The sequence below is a fragment of the Cervus canadensis genome, chromosome 31 (genome assembly GCF_019320065.1).
Source record: "Cervus canadensis isolate Bull #8, Minnesota chromosome 31, ASM1932006v1, whole genome shotgun sequence".
NCBI classification, from domain to species: domain Eukaryota; kingdom Metazoa; phylum Chordata; class Mammalia; order Artiodactyla; family Cervidae; genus Cervus; species Cervus canadensis.
In genome coordinates, this window is record NC_057416.1 from 3,236,944 (window position 1) to 3,263,224 (window position 26,281).

Genomic DNA, 26,281 nt, shown 5'->3' on the forward strand with positions numbered 1-26,281 from the left:
TTTATTTTTTCTCTTTTATTTTCTTTTAAAATTACCTATTACTCCTCTACTACTCCTTAATTTTCATTTTCATATATTTTACTATTTTTTTAATTAAAAAAATTTATTTTTTTCTTTCATTTTCTTTTAAAGTCCTCTATTACTCCTCTATTACTCCTTAATCTTCATTTTCATTTCACGATAACCTTGCAAAAAAAAAAAAAAAAGACCCTATTTTTAAAGCGAACTTCATATATATTTCTTAAATTTTTTTGTGTTTTTGTTTTTATTATTGTATTTTTAAGAGTCTACCCTCTTAAAAAAAAAGAGTCTAACCTCTACTCTAGATTTTTAATCTTTGTTTTTCAGTATTTGATATCAAATTTGGACATTTAAGAATCTAATATTCAGTACCCAATTTTACTCAGCAGTGTGATGATGACTCTCTCCCCCTTTTGACTCTCCTTTTTCTCCCCCACATCACCTCTATTTCCTCTCTCTCTCCCTTCTCTTTTCAATCCAATTCTGTGAATCTCTGTGGGTGTTTTGGGCTATGAGAGAACACTTAGGGAACAGAGTACTGTGTAGATCTGTCTCTCTCCTCTTGAGTCCCCCTTTTTCTCTCCCTGCTCATCTCTATCTCCTTCCTCCCTTTCCTCTTCTTCATGTAACTCTGTGAACCTCTCTGGGTGTCCCTCACTGTGGAGAATCTTTTCACCATTAACCTAGAAGTTTTATTATCAGTGCTGTATAGTTGCAGAAGTCTTGAGACTACTGGAAGAATAAGACTGAAATCCAGAGGATGGAGACTTAAGCCCAAAACATGAGAATACCAGAAAACTCCTGACTACATGGAACATTAAGTAATAAGAGATCATCCAAAAGCCTCCATACCTACACTGAAACCAACCACCACCCAAGAGCCAATAAGTTCCGGAGCAAGACATACCATGCAAATTCTCCAGCAACACAGGAACATAGCCCTGAGCGTCAACATACAGGCTGCCCAAAGTCACTCCAAACACATAGACCCATCTCAAAACTCACTACTGGACACTCCATTGCACTCCAGAGAGAAGAAATCCAGTTCCATGCACCAGAACACCGATGCAAGCTTCCCTAACCAGGAAACCTTGACAAGCCACTCATCCAACCCCACCCACTGGGAGAAACCTCCACACTAAAAAAGAACCGCAGACCACCAGAATACAGAAAGGCCACTCTAAACACAGCAATCTAAACAAGACAAAAAGGCAGAGAAATACCCAGCAGGTAAAGGAACATGAAAAATGCCTACCAAGCGAAACAAAAGAGGAGGAGATAGGGAATCTACCTGAAAAAGAATTTAGAATAATGATAATAAAAATGATCCAAAATCTTGAAAACAAAATAGAGTTACAGATAAATAGCCTGGAGACAAGGATTGAGAAGATGCAAGAAATGTTTAACAAGGACCTAGAAGAAATTAAAAAGAGTCAATTAAAAATGAATAATGCAATAAATGAGATAAAAAACACACTGGAGGGAACCAACAGTAGAATAATGGAGGCAGAAGATAGGATAAGTGAGGTAGAAGATAAAATGGTGGAAATAAATGAAGCAGAGAGGAAAAAAGAAAAAAGAATCAAAAGAAATGAGGACAACCTCAGGGACCTCTGGGACAATGTGAAACACCCCAACATTCGAATCATAGGAGTCCCAGAAGAAGAAGACAAAAAGAAAGGCCATGAGAAAATACTCGAGGAGATAATAGCTGAAAACTTCCCTAAAATGGGGAAGCAAGTAGTTACACAAGTCCAAGAAACCCAGAGAGTCCCAAATAGGATAAACCCAAGGTGAAACACCCCAAGACACATATTAATCAAATTAACAAAGATCAAACACAAAGAACAAATATTAAAAGCAGCAAGGGAAAAACAACAAATAACACACAAAGGGATTCCCATAAGGATAACAGCTGATCTATCAATAGAAACTCTTCAGGCCAGAAGGGAATGGCAGGACATACTTAAAGTAATGAAAGAGAATAACCTACAACCCAGATTACTGTACCCAGCAAGGATCTCATTCAGATATGAAGGAGAATTCAAAAGTTTTACAGACAAGCAAAAGCTGAGAGAATTCAGCACCACCAAACCAGCTCTTCAACAAATGTTAAAGGATCTTCTCTAGACAGGAAACACAGAAAGGTTGTATAAACGCGAACTCAACACAACAAAGTAAATGGCAACAGGACCATACCTATCAATAATTACCTTAAATGTAAATGGGTTGAATGCCCCAAACTAAAGACAAAGACTGGCTGAATGGATACAAAAACAAGACCCCTATATATGCTGTCTACAAGAGACCCACCTCAAAACAAGAGACACATACAGACTGAAAGTGAAGGGTTGGAAAAAAATATTTCACGCAAACGGAGACCAAAATAAAGCAGGAGTCACAATACTCATATCAGATGAAATAGACTTTCAAATAAAGGCTGTGAAAAGAGACGAAGTAGGACACTACATAATGATCAAAGGATCAATCCAAGAAGAAGATATAGCAATTATAAATATATATGCACCCAACACAGGAGCACCGCAATATGTAAGGCAAATGCTAATGAGTATAAAAGGGGAAATTAACAATATCACAATATTAGTGGGAGACTTTAATACCCCACTCACACCTATGGATAGATCAACTAAATAGAAAATTAACAAGGAAACACAAACTTTAAATGACACAATGGACCAGCTAGACCTAATTGATATCTATAGGACATTTCACCCCAAAACAATCAATTTCACCTTTTTCTCAAGTGCACATGGATCTTCTCCAGAATAGATCACATCCTGGGCCATAAATCAAGCCTTGGGCAATTCAAAAAAAACTGAAATCATTCCAGTCATCTTTTCTGACCACAATGCAGTAAGATTAGATTTCAATTACAGGAAAAAAAAAAAAAACTATTAAAAATTCAAACTTATGGAGGCTAAATAACACGCTTCTGAATAACCAACAAATTATAGAAGAAATAAAAAAAAAAAGAAATCAAAATATGCATAGAAACGAATGAAAATGAAAACACAACAACCCAAAACCTATGGGACACTGTAAGAGCAGTCCTAAGGGGAAGGTTCATAGCAATACAGGCTTACCTCAAGAAACAAGAAAAAAGTCAAATAAATAACCTAACTCTACACCTAAAGCAACTAGAGAAGGTAGAAATGAAGAGCCCCAGGGATAGTAGAAGGAAAGAAATCTTAAAAATTAGGGCAGAAATAAAGGCAAAAGAAACAAAAGAGACCATAGCAAAAATCAACAAAGCTAAAAAGCTGGATTTTTGAAAAGATAAACAAAATAGACAAACCTTTAGCAAGACTCATTAAGAAACAAAGGGAGAAGAACCAAATCAACAAAATTAGAAATGAAAATGGAATGATCACAACAGACAACTCTGAAATACAAAGGATCATAAGAGACTACTACCAGCAGCTCTATGCCAATAAAATGGACAACTTGGAAGAAATGGACAAATTCTTAGAAAAGTATAACTTTCCAAAACTGAACCAGGAAGAAATAGAAGATCTTAACAGACCCATTTCAAGCACGGAAATTGAAACTGTGATCAGAAATCTTCCAGCAAACAAAAGGCCAGGACCAGATGGCTTCACAGCTGAATTCTACCAAAAATTTAGAGAAGAGCTAACACCTAATTTACTCAAACTCTACCAGAAAATTGCAGAAGAAGGTAAACTCCAAAACTCATTCTATGAGGCCACCATCACCCTAATTCCAAAACCAGACAAAGATGCCACAAAAAAAGAAAACTACAGTCCAATATCACTGATGAACATAGATGAAAAAATCCTTAACAAAATTCTAGCAAACAGAATCCAACAACATATTAAAAAGACCATACATCATGACCAAGTGGGCTCTATCCCAGGCATGCAAGGATTCTTTAATATCCACAAATCAATCAATGTAATACACCACATCAACAAATTGAAAGATAAAAACCATATGATTATCTCAATAGGTGCAGAAAAAGTCTTTGCCAAAATTCAACATCCATTTATGATAAAAGCTCCCCAAAAAACAGGAATAGAAGGAACATACCTCAACATAATAAAAGCTATATATGACAAATCCACAGCAAACATTATCCTCAATGGTGAAAAATTGAAAGCATTTCCTCTAAAATCAGGAACAAGACAAGGGTGCCCACTCTCACCACTACTAGTCAACATAGTTTTGGAAGTGTTGGCCACAGCAATCAGAGCACAAAAAGAAATAAAAGGAATCCAGATAAGAAAAGAAGAAGTGAAACTCTCACTGTTTGCAGATGACATGATCCTATACATGGAAAACCCTAAAGACTCTACCAGAAAATTACTAGAGCTAATCTATGAATATAGTAAAGTTGCAGGATAGAAAATTAACACACAGGAATCCCTTGCATTCCTAGACACTAACAATGAGAAAACAGAAAAAGAAATTAAGGAAACAATACCATTCACCATTGCAACAAAAAGAATAAAATAGTTAGGAGTATATCTACCTAAAGAAACAAAAGGCCTATAGATAGAAAACTATAAAACACTGATGAAAGAAATCAAAGAGGACACAAACAGATTGAGAAATATACCGTGTTCATGGACTGGAAGAATTAATATTGTCAAAATGGCTATACTGCCCAAAGCAATCTATAGATTCAATGCAATCCCTATCAAGCTACCAATGGTATTATTCACAGAACTAGAACAAATAATTTCACAATTTGTACGGAAATACAAAAACCTCGAATAGCCAAAGTAATCTTTTTTTTTTTTTCAAAGTAATCTTGAGAAAGAAGAATGGAACTGGAGGAATCAAACTGCCTGACTTCAGACTATACTACAAAGCCACAGTCATCAACACAGTATGGTACTGGCACAAAGAGAGAAATATAGATCAATGAAACAAAATAGCCCAGAGATAAATCCACGAACCTATGGACACCTTTTCGACAAAGGAGGGAAGAATATACAATGGAAAAAAGACAACCTATTTAACAAGTGGTGCTGGGAAAACTGGTCAACCACTTGTAAAAGAATGAAACTAGAATACTTTCTAACACCATACACAAAAATAAACTCAAAATGGATTAAAGATCTAAATGTAAGACCAGAAACTATAAAGCTCCTAGAGGAGAACACAGGCAAAACACTCTCCGACATAAATCACAAGATCCTCTATGACCCACTTCCCAGAATATTGGAAGTAAAAGCAAAAATAAACAAATGGGACCTAATTAAACTTAAAAGCTTTTGCACAACAAAGGAAACTATAACCAAGGTGAAAAGACAGTCTTCAGAATGGGAGAAAATAATAGCAAATGAAGAAACAGACAAAGGATTAATCTCAAAAATATACAAACAAATCCTGCAGCTCAATTCCAGAAAAATAAATGACCCAATCAAAAAATGGGCCAAAGATCTAAATAGACATTTCTCCAAAGAAGACATACAGATGGCTAACAAACACATGAAAAGATGCTCAACATCACTCATTATCAGAGAAATGCAAATCAAAACCTCAATGAGGTACCATTACACGCCAGTCAGGATGGCTGTTATCCAAAAGTCTACAAGCAATAAATGCTGGAGAGGGTGTGGAGAAAAGGGAACCCTTTTACACTTTCGGTGGGAATGCAAACTAGTACAGCCACTATGGAGAACAGTGTGTAAATTCCTTAAAAAACTGGAAATAGAACTGCCATATGACCCAGCAATCCCACTCCTGGGCATACACACTGAGGAAACCAGATCTGAAAGAGACACATGTACCCCCAGTGTTCATCGCAGCACTGTTTACAATAGCCAGGGCATGGAAGCAACCTAGATGTCCATCAGCAGATGAATGGATAAGAAAGCTGTGGTACATATACACAATGGGATATTAATCAGTCACTAAAAAGAATTCATTTGAATCAGTTCTGATGAGGTGGATGAAACTGGAGCCCATTATGCAGAGTGAAGTAGGCCAGAAAGAAAAACACCAATACAGTATACTAACACATATATATGGAATTTAGAAAGATGGTAATGATAACCCTATATGCAAGACAGAAAAAGAGACACAGATGTATAGAACAGACTTTTGGACTCTATGGGAGAAGGCGAGGGTGGAATAATCTGAGAGAACAGCATTGAAACATGTATATTATCAAGTGTGAAACAGATCACCAGTCCAGGTTGGATGCATGAGACAAGTGCTCGGGGCTGGTGCACTGGGATGACCCAGAGGGATGGGATGGGGAGGGGGGTGGGAGGGGGGTTCATGATGGGGAATACATGTAAATCCATGGCTGATTCATGTCAATGCATGGCAAAAACCACTACAATATTGTAAAGTAATTAGCCTCCAACTAATAAAATAATTGGGGGAAAAAATAATACAGTCTGTCAGTGTTTCCATTGTTTCCCCATCTATTTGCCATGAAGTGATGGGACCAGATGCCATGATCTTAGTTTTCTGAATGTTGAGTTTTAATCCAACATTTTCACTATCCTCTTTCACTTTCATTAAGAAGCTCTTTAGTTCTTTTTCACCTTCTGCCATAAGGGTAGTGTCATCTGCATATCTGAGGTTATTGTTAGTTCTCCTGGGAATCTTGATTCCAACTTGTGCTTCATCCAGCCTGGCATTACACATGATGTACTCTCCATATAAGTTAAATAAGCAGGGTGACAATATACAGCCTTGACATACTGCTCTTTCTATTTGGCAGCAGTCTGTCATTCCATGTCCAGTACTAACTGTTTCTTCTTGACCTGCATACAGATTTCTCAGGATTCAGGTCAGGTGGTCTGGTATTACCATCTCTTGAAGAATTTTCCAATTTGCTGTGACCCACACAGTCAAAGGCTTTGGCATAGTCAATAAAGCAGAAGTAGATGTTTTTCTGGAACTCTCTTGCTTTTTCAATGATCCAGTGCATATTGGCAATGTGACATTTTGTTCCTCTGACTTTTCTAAATCCAGCTTGTACATGTGGAAGCTCACAGTTCATGTACTGGTGAAGGCTGGCTTGGAGAATTTTGAGCATTACATTGCTAGCATGTGCTACTGCTAAGTCACTTCAGTCGTGTCCGATGGACGGAGGAGCCTGGTAGGCTAGCATGTGAGATGAGTGCAATTGTGTAGGAGTTAGAACATTCTTTGATATTTCCCTTCTTTGGGATTGGAATGAAAACTGACCTTTTCCAGTCCTGTGGCCACTGCTGAGTTTATCAAATTTGCTGGCATATTGAGTGCAGCATTTTCACAGCATCATCTTTCAGGATTTAAAATAGCTCAACTAGAATTCCATCACCTCCACAAGCTTTGTTCATAGTGATGCTTCTTAAGGCCCACTTGACTTTGCATCCCAGGATGTCTGACTCTAGGTGAGTGATCACACCATCGTGATTATCTGGGTCATGAACGTCTTTTTTGTATAGTTCTTCTGTGTATTCTTGCCACCTCTTCTTCATATCTTCTGCTTCTGTTAGGTCCATACCATTTCTGTGCTTTATTGTGCCCATCTTTGCATGAAATGTTCCCTTGATATCTCTAATTTTATTGAAGAGATCTCTAGTCTTTCCCATACTACTGTTTTCCTCTATTTCTTTGCATTGATCAGTGAGGAAGGCTTTCTTATCTCTCCTTGCTATTCTTCAGAACTCTGCGTTCAAATGGGCATATATTTTCTTTTTTCCTTTGCCTTTCACTTCTCTTCTTGTCTCAGCTATTTGTAAGGCCTCCTCAGACAACCATTTTGCCTTTTTGCATCTCTTTTTCTTGGGGAAAAGACAGAATAGCCTTAAACGCATATAGTGAAGAGAAAGGAGCCTATATGTTATATGACTTCAAGCAAATGACATTTTGAAAAGGTACAACTATAGACAGAGTAAAAAGATTAGGGGTCACCAAGGGTTTAGGGTGGAGAGAGAAATGAACAGCTGGAGCACAAATGATTTTAAAGGCAGTGGGACCATTCTACATGATACTGCAGTGGTTGATAAATGGCATTATGCATTTATCAAAATGCATTGATATTATTTCATCAGTTGTAATGAAAGTACCATACTATTGTAAGATATTAATAATAGGAAAGACTTTGCAGGGGGCAGAAGAACTCATATACAGGAATGCTATTTTCCTGCTCAAGTTTTCTATAATCTTAAAACTGCTCTAAGAAATGAAGTCTATAAGTTTTGTTTTTTGTTTTTTTTCCAATGTAGTGCTAAAGAATCAGAATGAGAGGATAAAGAATGCCCTGAGCCAGAGGCAGGAGGGAAATCTGATAACCACAAGGTCCTCAGAGAAGTCTCCTTGAAAAGCTGACCTTTCTAATCTGTATTCTGAATCCAAATGCATCTTGCAATGTCCACTGCTGCTGTGTTGTGAAAGTGATGAGTCACTCAGTCAAGTCTGACTCATTGCAAACCCATGCGCTGTAGCCCTCCAGGCTCTTCTGTCCATGGAATTCTCCAGGCAAGAATACTGGAGTGGGCAGCCATTCCCTTCTCTAGGGTATCTTCCTGACCCAAAGATCAAACGCACATCTCCTGCATTGGCAGGTAGATTCTCTACTGTCTGAGCTACCAGGGAAGACCCACTGCTCCTGTTACCTCTCAAAATAGCATCATCTCTTGCCTTGAAGATCGGAGTGGTTTCCAAATAGGTTTCCCCATTCCACCCTTTCCACCAGACATTCTTTGCTCAAAAGAGCAGCAGAGTGAGCCTCTTAAATTCAAAATGTAATGATGCTGCTTCTCTCATCAAAACCCTCTGATGTCTTCCCATACTGCTTGTATAATGGTCCACAGGGCCCCAGCATCTCTCAGCATCCAACCCTCTGACCTTTTCTCCCACAGCCAGGCCACTGTCCAGTCCGCTCCAGCCATCCTGGCTTCTGCATTGCTCTTCACTCACGCTGTGGTTGCTCAGGATCAAAGTCCTGGCTGTTCCCTTGATCTCGACCATGCTCTCAACATTTTCATGTCATTTAATCTCTCACCCCCGCGAGGGGGCCAAATATTGCTGTGTTGGCCAAAGACAGTGGTTTCTCCAGTGCTGACACCAGGACTGTCTTGGGCAAACCAAGCAGTCGTCACCACAGCTCAATCAGAGGTCACTGTCTCAGTGAATGCATCTGTCAACATTTATGTAAACAATTATTACAATTGGGTATGTGACATATTGATTTATTTCTACTCATTTGTGTTTTGATTTAAGTGGTCAACCTCTACCCATGAGGGCTTCCCTTGTGGCTCAGCTGGTAAGGAATCTGCCTGCAATGCAGCAGACCTGGGTTTGATCCCTCAGTTGGGAAGATCCCCTGGAGAAGGGAAAGGCTACCACTCCAGTATTCTGGCCTGGAGAATTCTAGTCCATGGGGTCACAAAGACTTGGGCACAACTGAGCGACTTTCACTTCTCCCCATGAAGATATGGCAGTTGGGGCTTTTCTTGTTCTGTCCACTTTATAGACCCAGTGAAGAACTTATGAAAGCAGACTACAGCTTATGGGCCACATGCAGCCTGGTTTCTATTATTGTAAATAGACCCCAGGCTGCATGTAGAGACAGTCATGCCTGTTTGTTTAGGTAGTCACTGGAGACTTCTGTTCTAAAATTACTGACTACAGTAGCTGAAACACAGACCATATGGCTTGAAATACATGAAACATTTACTTTATGGCCCTTGACAGAAAGAGTCTACTGACCTGACTGTTAAATATATCTGACATCTTGTCTGTCCTGCATAAATGTTTCTTAAATGAACAAATACAAATAGACAGCAGACATAGTCTACTGGAAATCAAAAAACAAACCAACTTTGGGGCATCATTTTCATGCTATTAAATCCTCAGCAAATTAAAAGGAAATGCTAACATCAAATCCAAGAGTAATTGTAGTAAAAATACGTGTGGCATGGAAATTTGCTCAGCAAGTTTGCAAAGCATAAATAACGTCCCGAGAATTCTTTCCTTAGGAAATAATTAAACAGAAAAAACAAAAGCAATGCTATATATACAGAGACACTAATTATAGCATTATGTGTAGAAGCAAACACTGGAAACACTCATTATGTTAAATTATGGGGAGAGAGAGAACTATTAATTTGTATAACATTGAGGATATTGAGAAGAAAATGCTGTCAATTAAAACTGAAATGCTTATGACTTAATACCAAGCTTAAAAAGAAAACCAAAATGTACTATGTTCTATGACTTTAGCCTCTGAGAGCTTCAGAGGATGAACTGATTTCCTTTGGTTTCCACTTTTGTTCCATTCTAGCTTGTCAGTAATAATGATTTCAATAATAGTGGCTATTATTGGTACTGAGTACTTCCAGCATCTCATGTAATCTTTACCAGTCCCATGAGATTTAAAGTGTTAATTATATTAACCTAGATGCAAACACACACACACACACACATGCACATGTTCCACCCTGAATCACTTTGCTCTACACTTGAAACCAACAGAACATTGTGAATCAACTATATTAAACTAAAAAAAAAAAGTAGCATGAATCCAATTCAACAGATTCACAGGCAGAGGCTTTGCAAACAGCTTGTCCAGGATGTCTTAGCTATTAAGAAAACAGGGTCCTTGCTAGTAAACACGTCCATCACTGCCCATCACAAGGAATGGCATTTCCTTGGACAAGTATTAATTTGGGCACTGGACAACTTCAGTCCAACAACCTATGATGGTACTTACATGAGAAAAAAATCTTGGAAAAATACTGCAATTTGAGCCTCAAAATAACTGGTATAGAGGCACTTACGATTATGCTTTAAAATGTTAGATTGTATTCAGTGAGATAATGTTTAAAAAAAAAGTGCTTATCAGAAAGCCTTGTGGCATTGTGAAATGCAAAGCATGCACACCAGATTTACTATCAAAACACTGACATATATTTTCAACATTTTAAAAAAATTGGTAAGACTTAGAGTTGTTTATTCGGAGAAGGCAATGGCAACCCACTCCAGTGTTCTTGCCTGGAGAATCCCAGGGCTGGCGGAGCCTGGTGGGCTGCCGTCTGTGGGGTCGCACAGAGTCAGACACGACTGAAGAGACTTAGCGGAGTTGTTTATTACCTGGTATATATAGACAAGTGCTGAAAATTAAACTCCCCAAAGCCGTCCACACTTAATACAGAGCTGTGTTTCTTAAATGAAGACTATCCCATTCAACCTTATTTTGCAATGCCTGGTCCTGACATGATGAATCATTTAAGATTCATTTTTACAATGTTACCTCTGTAACATAACTGATAAAAACACAGCTGTGTTTTAAATATCACAGACTCTATTGACACCCACAAAAAAGCATGACTTCTCTCCTTGCCTCCCTCCGGCTATATCTTCTCCCAGAGTTTCTCTTCCCCATCATCACTAGCAGCACAATGTCTGCAATTAAAAACCTTGAGTGACATTTCATAAAGCACTGGCAAGTGATATATTGTCATTTCCAGTCACATTATGTAAGGCTTATCAATTAAAGAAATTTGCAGCTTTAAATGAAACATGGCATCCATTATTTAGCATGTTTTATTAAGGGTACTGCTAAGACTGCTCCTGGCACTTTATTTCGTGGCATCTCTGCTTGCTATTATTCATTCTTCCAAGGAAATACAACTGTCCTGAAATGGATAAAATCTGTCAACTCTCTCAAACAAGCAAAACAGCTGCCACATCTTGTACTCTTTCAAACTATCACGTAACAGTGACAATGGGTTTTGACACTTTTCAGTGAATATTTATCTTAAATGCATGTGCTGAGACAGAGAAACAAGGTGACAGCCTCTGTGAGTAAATAGCTATAGACTCTGATAATAATTCATTTACAGTTATTTTTCAGTGGTTTGCAGGTCATGCTTCTCAACAGAGCAAAAGAGAAACAGCAAACACACCTGTCCTTAACCGCCCCAAGCAGGAGGCGCTGTGTGAGACCTGCCTTTGCGCCCACTGTCTCTGCAGCTCTGGACAGCACCCCTCACACTGCACAGGCTTAGGTTCCTTATCTGCAAGTTCTGAGGATTAATATTAAACTTGAACACTTCCAGACAGGATAATATCAAATAATGCATGCCAAGTTCCTAACACAACACCTGCCACAGAGGTGTGGTCTGAATAAAATGCTGAGTCTACATGTCTACACTTCCCCGTGACTTTTCTTGACTAATTCTTAGTGGGTGAAAAAAGACTCTGCTGGCTGAAAATGGAAAATAAGAAGGGAAGGATGATCGACCAGCCAAGGTGGTTCGTTTCCTGCCTCAAGTGTTTAAGTCCATTTCAAGTGGAGCCAGAGAACCCCTGGCCTCAGGTACTGGGAGCCCCGTGCCCAGCAGCATCCTTCAGGCCTCATCTTTCTGCCCCTAAATAAGGATTCCTGGGAGGACAAGTTGGGGGTAGGGGGGATGTAGGGCTGCAGCGGAGAAAGGGGTGAGAGAATCAACCTAATGCAAAGAGAGCCTTTTCCAAGAGGAGGATTACCTGGCTGGGAGCGGACCCCTGCCTGCCTCCTTTTCTCCAAGACTGACCAACTCTATAAAGAAATAGCTAATGAGATGGATGAAACTGGAGCCCATTATACAGAGTGAAGTAAGCCAGAAAGATAAAGACCAATACAGTATACTAATGCATATATATATGGAATTTAGAAAGATGGTAACGATAACCCTATATGCAAAACAGAAAAAGAGACACAGATGTACAGAACAGACTTTTGGACTCTGTGGGAGAAGGCGAGGGTGGGATGTACAGAGAGAACAGCATCGAAACATGTATATTATCAAGTGTGAAACAGATCACCAGCCCAGGTGGATGCATGAGACAAGTGCTTCGGGTTGGTGCACTGGGAAGACCCAGAGGAATCGGGTGGAGAGGGAGGTGGGAGGGGGGATTGGGATGGGGAACACATGTAAATCCATGGCTGATTCATGTCAATGTATGGCAAAAACCACTACAATATTGTAAAGTAATTAGCCTCCAACTAATAAAAATAAATGGAAAAAAAAAAGGAAAAGAAATAGCTGTAGCCAATTACATCCAGCCTTCAGAGTAAACTATGAGAAAGGTCTTCCAGCCAAGCATCCCTCTGTGGACGTGAGGCTCCCCTGAGCTGCGCTGATGCATCCAGTTCTTCATCTGAGAGCCCCAAGGCTGTGGTTGGTGTCACCCCACCCAGCCCACAGAAAGCCGCCCCTGCCGCGGCGTCCACAGCATGGGGACAGGCGGTCACGCCACCCTGCTGCCATCCGCCTGCCTTTCTGTTTCTCCTTTGAGGCTCGTGATCTCTGAGGAGCCTGCAGGCCAGCCAGACACCTCTACCCGCACCGCACAAGGAGCAGGCGGAGAAGCGGGAGGGTGCGGGGCCCAGCAAAGTCCTTCCCCTGAGGAGAAAACCGGGTCACACGCGGCTTTCCCCAGATCAGGGGCTACGTTCTCCCTTCCCCTCCCCAGACTCCTCGGGGCTCGAGGAATGATTTGTCAGGAAGAAAATATCTGTTTGTTCAAACCAATTTCAAAAATTTGTGCTCCAATGAAAACATAGGTCTCTTCTTTAAAGAAAACGATTTTTATCCTTTCTTTTAAATTAAAAGGGAACAGACCGAGCATTGCAGGGACTGATGGAGTAAGATCCCAGGTCGCAGTTCAGCCTCTCCCACTTACAGCTGCGTGACCTCATGCCTCTGCGCTGGAAACTCTTTGCATGAAATACAAGACCAACAAGAATACCTAACTTGCAGGGATATGAAAGAAAGTGAAAATGTTAGCCGCTCAGTCATGTCTGACTCTTCGTGACACCATGGACTGTACCCTCCAGGCTCCGCTGTCTGTGGGATTCTCCAAGGCAAGAATATTGGAGAGGGTCACCATTCCCTTCTCCAGGGGATCATCCTGACCCTGGGATCGAACCCAGTTCTCCTGCATTGCCGGCAGATTCTTTACCATGAGATACCGGGGGAGCCGGGAACATTGTGAACATTAAATACAAAGATATTTGTAAAGCATGTGAATGATATATATGTTTAACTATTATCACATCTTTTTCTTTAAAATCTACATTTTCAATGACCAAGCAATAATGCCTTACCATCTGATAATTGATGCTAGCCCATGTATTCCTCTGGGGCTTCCCAGGTGGCGCTAGTGGTAAATAGCCCACCTGTCAATGCAAGGGATGGAGGAGACATGGGTTCGATCCCTGGGTTGGGAAGATCCCTTGGAGGAGAGCATGGCAACCACTCAAGTATTCTTGCCTGGAGAATTCCATGGATAGAGAAGCCTAGTGGCCTACAGTCCATGGGGTCACAAAGAGTCAGACATGACTGAAGCGACTTGTCTTCTTTTTTTTTTAATTTATTTATTTTTTATTGAAGGATAATTGCTTTACAAAACTTTGCTGTTTTCTGTCAAACCTTATTAAAAATACTTTGAGCCTGATTTATTAGACCCTTAAGAAAAATGAATCTAGAGATAATCTCCATCTGACTATTGTTACATCTATATTTTCGATACTATCATGCTATTTATACACTCATGTGTATCTCCATGCATGCTGGATATGTGATTTTTGTCTCATTATTGCAATCCACATAGTGGCATGTGAAACACAATGGCCTGTCCTGACACAGACTCACCCTTCAGTAGGAGCTCACTCCTTTTCTGAGTCTCTATTGATTTTCTCTTCTTAAACTAGCCTGGTAGTCTCTCTTTTTTATTATTCTAAAGAACTCCAATAAAGCATAAAAAATTTGCTTAAGAGCCAGTAGCAGTAAGATCATATAATTTATACAAATTTACTTTCAATTTTTTTTTTCTTGTGATTTGTCTCCAATCTGAAATCTGAAATCTGAATTTGTTTTCAGGACTGGAAGGGGGAGAAGATAGAGATATTAATTATAACAGCTAATACATACAGAATTTCACTGTGTTGATGTCTCTTTAAGGATTTTATATGGAATATTTCATGTCACCTTTCCAAAAGACCTAGGAAAGAGGAACTATTATACATGGAGGAAAACGGAGAAGAGAGAGAAAATAACTCTGCACAGCCCATAAACCTCATGCTATATCATCCATGTTCCATTCACCTTCTTTATGGTTTAAAGACTTTGCAGGCTGTTTTGCATATGCCATTTCATCTTCATACCAACACTGAGAATATCATCTTTCCAAAACCTTTGCTTGTCTGTTGACATTACTGTGTAGAGATTGGGTATGTGGCCTCTGGAGCAGGTTGTTGTGTGGACATCTTGCTGTAGTACATGCAATAGTTTACAGATGGGAAAGAAACGTAATAGAGGGATCCAATGTACTTACGGTAACATAGACTGTAACCGCTATCTTTCAGAACTGAACCTATTAATAGACTGTTTTCTCCCTAGAGTTCTCTTAATTTTATTCTTTATGTATCTTGAGCCACACATGCATGAAACTTTTCAATTCTCTGCCTACTCCACTAACTAATCAGCCTCACCTTCAAAGTTTTCCATACTCTTCGTTCATTAGATCCCAGTACCATTTCTTCCCAAAGTAAGACAGCATCTGAAATGAGGTTCTTTTTGAGAAACCTGTTTGGATTAATGCAGAACTAGGCTCACCCTTATCTTCTGCCTAAAAGTAATTGTGAAAATAGACTTCTTCCGTCTGCTGCTATTCAGCTCAAATCTGTCTCAGCAACTGCTAAGAAGCTAAAAGGAAGGATTCCAATCAGACAATGGCATAGATTCATATATTTCAGACCCATTTTCTTACGAGTCCTTATCATGAAACTACCACTGTCTACTGAAACCTACATCATAAGTAAAACGTACGCATAGCACCTGGACACTGCATACATTAGCAACTGCTGTGGAAGGAAAACAAGAAAACTAAAATTCCTCTGCTTGCTATGTCCGAGTCCTCTGAAACAGTAGATACTAGCATACATAGCTAACGAGAACTTGAAATGTGGTTATTTCACCTTGAGAAATGCTGTAACTGTGAATTACATGCCAGGTTTTGAAGACTAGTGTGGAAAAAAATTCAAACTACTTCATTAATATTTTATACTGATATGTTGAAATGGTCATATTTGGGCTATGCTGGGTTAATAAAATGCATTTTTAAAATTAAACACACCAGTTTCTTTTTACTTTATCAATGTAGTTATTAGGAAGTTGTGATTACACAGTTGGCTCTCACTTTTGGATCACATTATGTTTCTCGCAAACTGCGCTGATCTAAATACTGAAGAGTTAGTCACTCAGTTGTGTCTGACTCTTTGCGATCCCATGGACTGCAGCCTGCCAGGCCCATCTGTTTGTGGAATTCTCCAGGCAAGAATACTGGAGTGGATAGCCATTTCTTTCTCCAGAGGGTCTTCCCAACCCAGGGATTGAACCTGGGTCTCCCACATTTCAGGCAGATTCTTTACCTTCTGAGCCACCAGGAGAGCCTCTAAATATTGAGGACCTGGAGTTTTTCTTGGGCAGGCATGTCAAGTTGAACAGCCCCGAGCCCCTGCCTGAGTTGAGAACATGCATTATTGAATGCATCTAGTTTTCTTGTTGTTGTTTTCAAACCCTTTTGTTTCTCGTCTAAATATACATAACTGCACATACAGAAACAGGACATCTTTGTAAAGACTAGAAGATACAATCGGGACAACAACCAATAATGAGGGAATATTAGAAAAGATTCAGATGTTTAGGTGCAAACTCAAGGATAAATGAAGAAGAGGGAAACATGGCATCTCCAGAAGGAGACGGTCCAAGTCCTCATCCTTGAAAGAAGTTAGCTTGATGCTGCTCTCCTGTTGAAGGGGATCGGCTTTAATTAGATCTGGCTGGCCTCCCACTTCATCATGCGTTCACTTTACTAAATACATAGTTATATCCTTTTTCTCTAAAGAGCACCATGTGACTCTAGAAAAGATACACAAATTTAAGTGCCATTGTTCAAGTTAAATGCTGCCACTTGGAGCTGTAATGTAAATTTTTCAACACTAGCAAATGCTCACTGCAGAGATTCGGTGGTGTTACTGTTAGTAGCACTATTAAGAGGAATCCTCAAGCAATTTCTGGAACAAAATAACCAGAATGTTGGGGAAGCAGAAATTATACTCATTTTATTTTTGAAAATTATCTAAGTCCACATTGCTGAAATTAATTTATCTCTTCCAGATATGCCATATCTACACATTTATAAGAATCAGATCTTTGATTTTTTTTAAGATCCAGTTATCCAACATCAATGACAAACTGTGTTGTACCTTTTGATTTGTTTCATAAAATAATTATATCAAACTTAATTCCCTTTGAAATGTTACAACCCCAAGCATTGAGAAAAGCAAAATTTAAGCATAAATTTAATAATCTAGGATACAGAAGAGATTGATCATTTAAAAAGCTCTGTGATAGAGTTGGGATTTAATAAATTGATGACAAGATAGGAAAATATTATGAGCTGAATGTTATGTCAACTTTAACCTTCTGAGATTTACAAGTTGGGAGATTAGTAAAGACCCTCCAATTAAGAAGGAAATACTTGGGAGATATGAGGAAAATGGAAACTGGCATAATTGCTGTTAACATTTACTTTTTCATTTTCTTGTTTATAATAACTCCTCATCAGATGCCTAGCACATTTCTATTCATCAATTAGATGTTGGGATGGGGGATTAAATATAGCATTAAGGGCACATGGCTATGGATTAGGGTAACTTATAAGGTACAGAGAAAGCAAAGATATAGTCACAAAGTTTTTATGTCTGTAAATGATCTCCTGGAAGGTTAAAAACTCATTGAGGAAATACTGTTAAGACATAGGTTAAAATATAAAATACCAATGAGATAAATGCTAAAGACAAAGGGACTTGTGTTTTCTTATAGCAATTTAAAGTAATTAGCCTCCAACTAATAAAAATAAATGAAAAAAAATATATATATATATAAAATAAAATAAAATCGCTAAGCTCAAAAAAAATAAAATAAAAAAATAAAAACGGGTTGTGATGGTTTTTTAAAAAGTGACTAAAATTTGGACTCAAGTGTGAACCTGACAACTAAGTAAAATTTATGGCTCTAAGGGAGATGAAAGGGAAAACTTTGTAACAGGAAAAAATGAATGCTTGGATTTCTGGTGGTGAACTGGTAAGGGACTCTTCAGGAAGAAACCTTGCCAAGTAGCATTTGCTGGTTTCCCATGTCACCATGGGGGGAGGGCAAGGGGGTGAGAGGAACGCAGCTCCTGGGAGATGCAAGCAACTGGCCTTGGGGGAGTCAACCCAAGCAAAGCATCGTGTGATGGAGAAAAAGGCACAACATCTGTGTCTCGGACACTAACAAGCAAATTCCAGGAGACACTGAAGGACAGGGAAGTCTGGCATGCTGCAGTCCAGGGGTTTGCAAACAATCAGACATGACCGAACGACTGAACAAATGGGACACTAAGAGATGTCAGTGGAGAAGTCAGTTAAGACAAGGGAAGGTAGCATCAGCGCAGCTCTTTGAAGAGGCTGCACTTAGTTCTTACTGAGTCACTGAGGTGGTCTGACTGGGAGAGGAATGGGTGATGATGGAGACGTGTTTTTTTTTTTTTTTTGGTGTGGGGAGTGGGGAGTGGGATTAAGGAGGAGAATGTAGGGTGGAGGCAGACATTCTAGACATGGAGTCATTTAAGCAACAGGAAGCAGGTCTGGGTGAGAAGGAGAAAAGTGCCTGGGATGGGAAAGTTGGAGAGTGAATGGTGACACATGAAAGGCTGAGAGAGGAAGAGTGGTGAGCAGGGGAAAACAGAGACTCTAATGTTTCACAGAGTTAATGGGGAGTCCAGAGACACAAGGGGAGACAGAAGGAAGAAAGTGCACATTCAGGATACCCACATGGCAGCGTCCTCAAATGGGGTCACTGAGTCGAGGGAAATCAATGAAAAGACGAGGGTGGAGATTCTGGATTTTGAGGGCATCACCCTTTCGACAATAGAAGATAGAAAATAATAGCAGCAAAGGAACAAAGAAGTGAGAGATAATAGATCTGAGGAAATGCAAAGAAATGAGCATTTCGGGAAGAACGATGGATGGGGTATAAGATGCCCTTGACAGGAATTTCTCTAGGATGCAGTGAGGGTTTGAAAATGGTGTATCTGAATCCCAACCACTATCAGCTGGAATATCTTAAACAAGTTATTTTCTCATCTAGCCCTGAAGTGCCTCATTTGTAAAGTAACTATTTAATAAAACACCTACTATGACGTTTAAACAGGAATGCCTCGCTCATAATAAGTAACCACCGTACACCAGTTAGAAGCTGTAGTTATTGTGGCAGCATTAGTAACAACCAGTGGTGTTAGCACTAACAGAAGCAGCAGTAGTGGCCTGCCACTTGTTTAGCTGCTCAATTGTGCCTGACTCTTTTTGTGACCTCATGGACAAGAGCCCACCAGGCTCCTCTGTCCATGGGATTATCCAGGCAAGAACACTGGGATGGGTTGCTATTTCCTTCTCCAGGGACTCTTCCCCGCTCAGGGGTCAAACCACCACCTCCTGCACTGGCAGGCAGATTCTTTACTGCGGAGCCACCGGGGAAGCCCCAATACACCACTACTGAGATAACTGACATCAGAAACATCTCATGAGACTGCCACACTTTACAGAGATAAAGAACAAAATAGAAAAGTATTCATTAGGGAATATCACTCAGCTATAAAAAAGAATGTATTCGAGTCAGTTCTAGTAAGGTGGATGAAACTATAGCCTATTATATAGAGTGAAAGAGAAACACCAACACAGTATATTAATGCATATATATATACACATATATATGGGATTTAGAAAGATGGTATCAATGATCTTATATGTAATGCAGCAAAAGAGACACAGATGTAAAGAACAGACTTTTGGTCTATGTGGGAGAAGGCAAAGGTGGGATGATTTGAGAGAATAGCACTGAAACATGTATATTACCAGATGTAAAATAGTTGACCAGTGCAAGTTCGATGCATGAAGCAGGGAACTTAAAGCCAGTGCTCTGGGAATACCCAGAGGGATGGGGTTGGGAGGGGGGTTCAGGATGGGGGACACATGTGCACCCATGGGTGATTCATGTCAATGTATGGCAAAGACCACCACAATATTGTAAAGAAATTATCCTCCATTTAAAACAGGTAAGTTAATTAAAACAGAGAAAAGTATTCATTAAATAGCATAGACTAAAACATAAACATACTGATGGAAACAATGCACTTTGATATGATGACTTAAAGTTGTGAATTTGCCTGCTTACATGTACAGATTAAAAGTCAGACATGGTTCTTGTAATAAACTCTAATGGAAAAAGAATGAAAATATATAGATATATACAAATAGATATAACTGAATCCCTTTGCCGTACACCGGAAACTAATATGATGTTTTATATCAAACACACGTCAATTCTAAAAAGGCAGTCATAAATTTGAGTTTTAACTCATCATGTACTATCTTTGGAAACTTTGGAAAATTAAAATTGTGCTTCTTCATCTGTGAAATGAGCATGAAACATTCATTATTTCACTGAGGTCTTATGAGAATTCAGTGATTTGATTCAGGTAAAACACTCTACACACTTTCTGAATTACATTAAGACATCAATAAATGTAAGCTAGGTGGGCTACTGTCCATAGGGTTGCAAAGAGCCAGACACAACTGAGCATATACACAAATGTAAGCTACACTATTATTTTCTACACCATAAGGTGAGTATCTCCTAGAAAAGTCAAAACCTAAGACTAAAAGTATGTTCTTTCCAAAAGTTACTGGATCAGGAAATTAATGTCACAGAAAAGGCTGAAAATCCAAGGTTTCTAAAAAGAAACCAAGTCCAACCTTGCACCAAACCATGAAGAGGAATACTTGGACTAGAGCATTCCTTTATGGTCTGTCTCCAAAGACCAAGAATGTTGAAACAGCCTTTTTGTGATATAATTTAATTATCAAGGAACATCTGCCATTTTTAATGAGAAAAAGATAAAAAAAGAAGAAACTTCAAAGAAGATCAAAAGGAAAAAAAGTGTGTGTACTAAATCTTAGAATGCTATGAAGATAAGGGATAAAAATGTGCAGAATTCCACAGAATTTCAGAAATAGGATGAAGAGAAATCTTAGTATTTATTGAACACATCTATATTTGCTACTGACTTTATAGGGTCCAGTCATGGTGTATTCTTGATGAGGGCAAAAAAGGAGAGTAAAAAGCCTGGCTTAAAACTCAACTTTCAAAAAACTAAATGGCATCATGGTCATTTAGTACCATCCGGTACCATCACTTCATGGAAAACAGAAGGGGAAAAGTGGGAGCAGTGACAAATTTTCTTTTGGGGGGATTCAAAATCACTGCATACAGTGACTGCAGCCATGAAATTAGAAGACACTTGCTCTTTGGAAGGAAAGCTATGACAAACTTAGACATGTAAATCCATGGCTGATTCATGTCAATGTATGGCAAAAACCACTACAATATTGTAAAGTAATTAGCCTTCAACTAATAAAAATAAATGAAAAAAAATTCTACCATTAAAAAAAAAGCTTATTAAAAAGCAAAGATCTCACTTTGCTGACAAAGATCTGTATAGTCAAAGTTATGCTTTTTCCAATAGCCATGTGCAGATGTGAGAGCTGGACCATAAGGAAGGCTGAGCGTCAGAGAATTGATGCTTTTGAACTGTGGTGTTGGTGAAGACTCTTGAGAGTCCCTTGGACTGCAAGGAGATCCAACCAGTCAATCCTAAAGGAAATCAACCCTAATATTCAATGAAGGGATTGATGCCTCAGCTCCAATACTTGGCCACCTGATGCAAAGAACTGACTTATTGGAAAAGACACTGATGCTGGGAAAGATTGACGGCAGGAGGAGAAGGGGGCTACAGAGACGAGACAGTTGGATGATGTCACCAACCCAATGCAGATAAGTTTGAGCAAACTCTAGGAGACAGCGTAGGACAGGGAAGCCTGACATGCTGCAGTCCACGCAGTCACAGAGAGTCAAACCTGACTTAGCAAATGAAGAACAACGTGGTTCATTAGGTAACTTATAATATCGCTATTGGGAACAGAACAAACTGACATGGAAAGACCCAGCATGTCGTATCTTGCTTTTGCTAAGTGGAACTTTTCCTGACGTCAGTTCCAAAGCCACTTGCTTAATCCAGGTGTGATCGCATCACACCCTCCCCGCCCGGGCACTTACCTCTGCAGAACGGGGCCGGGAAGTCCCAGGAGGCCCCGTTCCCCGGGCTGACGATGCAAGTCAGGATGGCGTGGCCCTCCAAGACATAGCCAGAGAGACAGCTATACCGGATCTTATCTCCTATGTTGAATCGTGTCCCGTGGAGGACTCCCTTCAGGATTTCCCCAGGATTTCCACATGTGTGGCTGGGTAAAACTGTTGCGGAGAAAAAAAAAAAAAAGAAAGAAACATAAGTTAAAGGAAGATTTTCTACTGACATCAGTCTATATCACAAAACATAGACCTCATTTGAATTACTTAAGTTAACAAATCTAGCTATCTTAATTTTGCCTAAAATACAAGTAGCAAAATGGATTCATGTTGTGTAAAATCTACAATTTTGTTCTCCTGTAAAAATACATGTGCATGCGTGCACACTCAGTTGTGTCTGATTCTGTGCAACCCCATGGACTGTAGTCCACCAGATTCCTCTGTCCATGGGTTTCGCCAGGCAAGAATACTGGAGTGGGTTGTCATTTTCTTCTCCTAAATTTATACACACACACACACACACACACATACACACACAAACATAATGCATAATTAAGTGGATTTTGTTAAGAGGAGAAAATACAGTTCTGCTTAGATTCAATGTTCTATATGATGTCTAGATCATTTTCCTAATAATGAGATTCTAAGACCTATAGAATTAGCAATTAGATAATATAGCAGAATATAGATAGCTGAAAAAGTGGTAACAGAAGCACATGAATGGATATGCATGCTATATTTTTCCTTATTCCTCCAGACCAGCACTGCTTGACACACACCAGTAATAAATGTTCTATCAATGTTTGATGGATAAATAACTGAATTAAAGAATAAATTAAAAATCTCATTTGCTAATCTATCAGACTTTCATAAGCATTGTACCACTGCTATATTCCAGGCCTTCTGTAAGGCTCTATGCATTTAGAGCATCTGATTCACAACAAAGTTTTAAGTGTAGGTTCTGACAAAGCAAGTATTGTCTTTATTTGCATTTCAACAAGGCAGCCTTGGTTCTAGTCTTTCCTGGCCTCCTCACTTTTCACACTGACAGCACTCTCTGTTTAATTCAACTGCCTTCCAACCAAATGGACACGATGCTGTTTCATACTCATAGGACATAATTTTGAACTTGACTGATACACCATTAAGTTGAATAGACAAAGTGGAGGATTGTTAGCTATAGTTGCCATATTTCTGGTAATATTTAGTATATCATCTGTAAATTAGCTGTTATGATGTAGAATTCAAAAAAGAAAATGATCCTACTATTTAAAAACTAAATGATTTACAATAAAAAAATATATCCAAATGAACAAAACTGTTCTACTTCTGTATCTATTTTTTTTTTGCATTGGTATAGGAGTATACTTTGCTATATATGTAAAATACAGAGAAGTTTTTATTTTTTCTTTGTTTTTAAACTCAGAGATAAATAGACCTTTCCCAGTGAATGGGGAGGAAATTTCATTTTTTCAAAGATTAATTTTATTTTTATATAATTTAAATACATATGAACTAAGCTATACAGAAACACTTACAAAACAAATGCCATAGTTTACATGTTTAATGTTATTGACATATTTGTGAAATTACAATTTATGTAGTCAAAGTTTGCACACATCTAGTTTTTAGAAAATAATTTCTGAAAATAGTCTACAAAAACCTATTTGATAACATAATAGAAAATAATTCAGTATAATCTATAAGCATCTTTGTTGTCTTTTATAAAAAAGAAATTCTGTTTTTAAGTCCACATTCACTATCCCAAAAGCAATAAGTCTAAAAACAATTTTAACTCTTTGGAATTTGTCTGTGACTTTCAAAAGCAGAAAATTTTCAATTCTATCTTGGAGAATCACTTTATTTTATGCCCTGGGATATCTGTCAGCCAGCCTAAGCTAGGGTTGTTATAATCAAAGGCAGTTGTGAGACATGGGCTGGCCGAAACTGTATCATCAATGGAGAGAGAAAAGGAAAGGGGGTTTGGGAGATATATGAGCATGAATACTTTTGGCATTTTTCTTCCTTGTTCAGAATGAGAATTTTGATTTCAACCGATCTTATTTCAGGAAGAAAAAGTATTAACATTTTAATGTGAATAGTGTCAACCAGTGAATAGAAATTATTAAGGATGATTTAAAACATTTACTTCTAGTTGCAAACAAACACAGAAATGAAAACATGCCCATAATATTACAAAAGGATCAGTTGTTTCATTAAAACATTACAAAAATATCTTAAATTGTGAAAAACTGACACACATTATAAATAGGTCAATACCAAGATACACAACTCAGACATGCAGACAATGCCAAGATATGAAAATCCAGCAGCTAGAAAAAACTAATTTAAAATAAATAAATTCAACTCTGTTGTCATTCCTGCCAATTTCATTTGAACTAATTTTTAAGCCAGTTTCCCTGAAGATACTGAAATGTCTCTGATGTCTCCCAGAGCAATGAGGACACATTAAGTATTTAGTAAATGTTACCAAGCTGACTTGGCCCTCCATTTAGTTTGCTTTAATCATTCCTTGAAGTCATGTGCATGCTCTCGCAGATGCTTCAAGAAAGGCATTCCTACTAGGGTGGTGGGAAGGGGCACCTAGCGCAGACACTTGTTGATGTGAAAGAACGCTGAAAGGAGCGCTTGGCACGGCTCTTTCCTCTTGTGGCAGGCTTCCATCCATCAGACCCCACGGAGCCAAGTCTGCACACCCGGGGCCTGAAACCTAGACTGTCATTCCAATTACGCTCGTGGAAATCCCCTCTACGATACTTCTGCTTTAGCGAGTACAAACGGTCACAAGTCAGTGACTTGGTGAGGCTTTCACATTAAGCCTTAGACCCAAGCATTTCAATCATTAAATGGATGCCATATCAAATCCCTTTTCGGAAGACACATAGAAACTTGCAACCAAAAATACAGTATTCATATTTATCACGAAACAGGAAAAGGCTGGTGAAGAGGAGCCTGCAATTCATCAGGCACAGCAGCATTTTTAGCAAGACGTGCACAATTAATGAAATTTCATTAGGGGTGTTCATATGGAAACTGGGTCCCCTAGGGTGTATGTCAGACAATTTGTTTACACTCTATCTTTCCAGGAGTCTCACTGGAGCTTAGGGAAATAAAACTTCAAATACCCACCTGAAACACAACTCTGGAAATAAAAACCAACGGTATGTGATGTGTTTGTCCACAGACTGTTTGCCGTGAACTCCCTCCTGCAACCTTCGGGAAGGAGTAGAACCACCTGATTATACTCATATTCAGGACCACTTTTAAAAGTCAGATGTTCAAGTCTTGAAACCTGCCATTTACTCTCTGGACCGACTCTCTGAGCCATGGCCATTTGGTGGGACACGAAGGTGCAGAGAGAGCAGATATGTACTAGGAGCAAGGAGGGATCCTCGGGTAGGGGAAGCAAGCATTTAATGCCATCCACTACCAAGCTCTCCTTGTCCACATGATGAAGAACAATGTGGGGGACATGCTGTGAAAATACTATATTATTCCTGAAAAGTTACAGGATCTGGATGAGAAGAACTCAAAGAGGAGTGCGTTTTAAGTAGACTTTAAGGTGGAAAGCAGTAAGGTTTGGCCAAATTAATACAGAAAGATTATTTTTAAACAAAGGATGCAGTTCTGGCAAATGGCTATAGAAAAGTACCCAGCATGGTGGATTATAGGAATTGGTGTCAGAGAAATGCATGTTTCTACTCCAGAAACACACCTATAAGGTTGGAAAAGTCTCAGTCTCTATGTCTTGATGAGAGGAATGAAAAACAAAACCTAGTAATGGTGTGTTAGGATACATTTATGATATAAAGCAGAATCAATAGCTAGCAGGGCACATGGAACACAATAAGTGCTCGATAGATGTATTAGCAATTTCAAATTTACTTTCCCAGTTCTAAAGCACCACATGGACTTCAGAGAAATGATACAAATTTAAAAGTATGCAGGGGTTCTGATAAATACCAATTTCAGAAACAATGAAACCAGAAAAAGTCTGCTATAGTCAATGT

General features: G+C 38.9%; 1 protein-coding gene across 1 annotated transcript in view; it reads right to left on the reverse strand.

The window, feature by feature from the left end:
* Window positions 1-26,281, reverse strand: part of CSMD1 (CUB and Sushi multiple domains 1) — a 2,005,298-nt gene that overhangs the window by 1,011,259 nt on the left and 967,758 nt on the right. The window contains exon 4 of the mRNA XM_043454305.1: window positions 22,221-22,415. Coding sequence (XP_043310240.1) covers window positions 22,221-22,415 — 195 coding nt within the window. The remainder of the gene's footprint in view (window positions 1-22,220; window positions 22,416-26,281) is intronic.